Source organism: Diadema antillarum, unplaced genomic scaffold (assembly GCF_040938485.1).
Source record: "Diadema antillarum isolate AM-2024a unplaced genomic scaffold, OU_Dant_1.0 seq00001036_RagTag, whole genome shotgun sequence".
In the NCBI taxonomy this organism is placed as follows: Eukaryota; Metazoa; Echinodermata; class Echinoidea; order Diadematoida; family Diadematidae; genus Diadema; species Diadema antillarum.
In genome coordinates, this window is record NW_027271868.1 from 439,532 (window position 1) to 443,207 (window position 3,676).

At 38.1% G+C, this 3,676-nt stretch overlaps 1 protein-coding gene across 1 annotated transcript; it reads left to right on the forward strand.

The window, feature by feature from the left end:
• The first annotated feature begins 343 nt into the window (after positions 1 to 343).
• Positions 344 to 1,790, forward strand: LOC139742911 (zinc finger protein 862-like). The gene is made up of 3 exons (XM_071653417.1): positions 344 to 560; positions 1,051 to 1,174; positions 1,457 to 1,790. Exons 1-3 carry the CDS (start codon positions 344 to 346, stop codon positions 1,788 to 1,790), a joined length of 675 nt encoding a protein of 224 aa, XP_071509518.1.
• Positions 1,791 to 3,676: the final 1,886 nt, after the last annotated feature.

A 3,676-nucleotide genomic window follows, 5' to 3' on the forward strand; every position in this document is an offset into this window, starting at 1 on the left:
TCAGTATCACAAGAAGCTGTAATATTAAGAAGACAGAAATATGTGCTACCCTATTCAATCACTGGCTATCAAACTGAGTGACCACAACAGATCTGCTACTGAACTAGTATTACATAATTGTCTTGTGTACCTTTGGTCTTTAAATATGAAAGTTTTTCAATTTCTTCTAAAGTCACTCCATCACAATGTCGAATGCAGCTAATGTGACTCTTAGATATGAAATTTAATCTTTGACCTGGTTTTACCTTAATTTAACATTTATACGGAGAAATGTTATTTTTTGTTAAAATTGTGAACCATTAATCATCCTTTAAGATTTTGTTCGTTCAATTGAAACAGGAAGATGACGCCAAATCTCCAGACTTTCGGTGAGGATGGGGTTTTCCAGGGAGAGACCCTTACTGGACCTGGAGATATCAACTCTGCTATGATCGCAGTCCTGTCTGGACTTGAGAAAAGTCTGGATGGTAGGTTCGCCGACATGAAAACTACAGTACTCTCCGCCCTGAAGATCTCAAGCTTCAAGTTCTGGCCAAGCAAAGAGGATCCAGATTCAGAAGGTAAAATCAGGGCCCCATTTTATCAATAAAATATTAGCAATTATAGATTTCCTGTATACACAGCTGCCTTAGACAGCTTATGAAAGAAATTATAATCAATTATAACCAGACTCTTCACAAAACGGGACCTAGCAGGCCAGGTACAGTCTAATTTTTATGTTGATAATCAATCAAAATAGAAACTAAATGTTCAGTTTCTGATTCTGGATCCTGTTTTTGCTAGGCCAGAACTTGCATGCACATGATGTTGTTGTTTTTTTTTTTTCTCTCTCTCTAAAATTTACACACTTTCACTTTGTTCATTTGACAGACAAAATCTGAATTTGCAATGAATGAAAATTTAAAGCCTAAGTGACACCCTTTCTCTCTGTAGTTTATCATTTGGGAGGAATTCAAAAAAGTGTAGTAATATAATTTCACTTTTTTTTGTAAGTAAACTTTCATCTTACAACATTTTTTGTTGTAAAATTTATTTTGATCACTGCACTAGACTTTGGAAGTGAGGAAGTGAGGACCCTCACCGAACACTTCGCCCCAGTCCTCACAGAAGCTGGCGTGGCTACAACGGAGGCGGAGGTGGAGTGGGAGTTACTCAAGGAGAGAATCTATGGAAAGTAAGTAAGCTGTGTATCATGATCAAATTTCTCGTGACGTGGGGGTCCGTGGATATGCAAAGCCTAAGGCTCAGTAATAAATTCCTATGAGTTTTTCTTTGAAACATCATTTCATCAGCTCTAAATATTAATCCTAAGTTTGCAGCCTGATCTACATGTCTTACACTTTACGTACTTGAAAATAAATTCAGTAAAAATTACTAGTAAATAGAATGTACATTGACTTTCCAAATTTAGTTCAGATCGTGATTGTTGTTTTTATTATTTTCTCTTGTGATGTAGATACAAGACAGTGACAAACGCCTCCTGGAGTGACATCATCACTCTCCACAAAGATGACTTCCCCCACATCTGTTCCCTTGTTGACTTGATGCTCACCATACCTGCAAGCTCAGCTGATGCAGAGCGTGGCTTCAGCCAGCTGAAACTTGTGAAAACCGCTCATCGTACCAGGCTCAATGATGATGCTGTGGGCGACCAGATGATGGTGGTTCTGCACGCCCCCAGCATCGGAGAGTTCGACCCTAACCCAGCCATTCAATTGTGGAACACCGCAGGACCCAGGAGGCGGCATTTCCAAGTTGACAGCAGTGACACTGACAGCGACCGAGAATGATTAATGCTTACGCAATTACCTAGTACTACCTTGCTTACCAAGAATCCAAGACAAGTTAATGTAACATTGTGGTGTTTTGCTAAAACAAAGAGAAAGAAAGATTTCTGAGAATCAAAATTATAACAAAAAGTAACAAAGAAATGTTTTTTGGAAAATGAGTGACCAGTCACCCTGCGTCATTCAGGAAGTCCAATCCTTCCAGTCACATTCTCCACAGTTACTTGCCAAATTTGGGCATAATGTCCACTCTCTGCCCTCCTTGGGTCAAGCTATGACCTCATAGCCAGTGATAGCCTTCCACTCAAACAAAGTGGTAGTAAAAGTGAAGTAGAACTGTGCATCGGTGGATTGGAATTTAAAGTTAAAATATATCTTTGGGAAGGGTCCTAAACCCAATAATAGAGAAGCTTTCCTCTCCTCACTTCATATTGGAATCTTTGACGAGGAAACATCAAGATATTGTGAGCAGAATTTGAGAGTGAGCTATCTTTGTCTCCAGCAGGGGTATATCTTCTTTGTCAAACTTAAAGTATGAATTCTAGCTCGAGTCTAGTATGTTGTCTAGATACAAGTAGTGTTCGATGAGCTGCTACTTGCGCTTTAGATCAGTGATAACATTGTAGCTATTTCAAATTGAATTGAAATAGGGGTCCTTTGTTATCATTATGTTGGACAGAGTGATGCAAATGTGCATTATGGGCACATCATGAGTTTTCATTGTCGTTCATATATAGGCCTATCTGACTTCTGAATCGTGTGGCTCAAACCTGCCCCAGACTCGCAGATTGGTTGATTTTTGGATGACATTGTTTATCGGTATGTGAGTGGAAGTCGAGTCGAGTTGACAAATATTTATAAGAACTTGTTAGAAAAAAAGCTGGTTAAAAGATAGACTTGACAACTTGGAGATAATGTTCATTGCTACTTTCACAACATCTTGATCGGTGACTGTATGATGCATGATTATATTGTGGCCATATCTTCCTTATTGAAGATGATTTTTATGAGTGTTTAGCAGTTTAAGTCTATAGAGAACTTTATGGATGCCCAGTATTGAATGCAGTACTGTTTGGTTCTTTGTCCTGAGAGTGAGCAAATTGATTCTTGCCATATAATGTTGAGTTTTGTATTCATGATTGAGAGAATATTGAAATTTGCTGCCGGCTGGATTGAGTTACAATCATCTTTATATGTGGTATCTGTCAATTACATCTGCTAATTAGTCTGCTCAGATTCATTATTATGATTTGTGTGACTACTTGTAATGTTCAAGTTAGTGAGACATTAATGAACAAGTTCAAGAACATTGTTCAAGTAGAAGATTCATTCGAGCAAGAAACGCTCTCTGACTGTGACCTCAAGATTCTCTTGTTTACATCCTTCAGGGATTGGGTTGAATGGCACCCTGGTTCGGTTTTGATGATCCTGCTGCAAATTAAAAAGAACTGGTCTTCATAACCAACATTGCGAGTCCCGACTCTATTTGTTGTCGTTACACTAAGAACCTGTTTGTGTCTATGAGTATCACAAATACAGATATAGCATGACTAAAGGTGATGATGATGAATACGGATGATGCAGCTGATCATGATAAACCCATGTGATAATTTCGTTTCATTTTATTGTTTCTGTATGGTATAATGGTATATATCAACTATGTTCACTTTCAGAAATAAACACATTGTTCATAATAATTCATGGCTGATTTTGCATAGTAATGAGATAAGCAAATCATTGTGACAAAGAACGGGGACATAATGATAAAAAGTCCATGTACTAACAGGGGGATCCCCAGTAAGCTGAGCTGGGGCCTCATGCACAAAGAAATAAACAGTTTCAACCAATTATCGACAATTATTGATAAGAATACCATGGCAAAATCAAAA

What these genes read in the sequence shown, in the direction of transcription:
- LOC139742911 (XM_071653417.1), top strand. Translation starts at nt 344, where the DNA reads ATGACGCCAAATCTCCAGACTTTCGGTGAGGATGGGGTTTTCCAGGGA. An exon ending in AGAGGATCCAGATTCAGAAG is followed by an intron (nt 561 to 1,050) that starts GTAAAATCAGGG and finishes TCACTGCACTAG; the next exon opens with ACTTTGGAAGTGAGGAAGTG. An exon ending in AAGGAGAGAATCTATGGAAA is followed by an intron (nt 1,175 to 1,456) that starts GTAAGTAAGCTG and finishes CTTGTGATGTAG; the next exon opens with ATACAAGACAGTGACAAACG.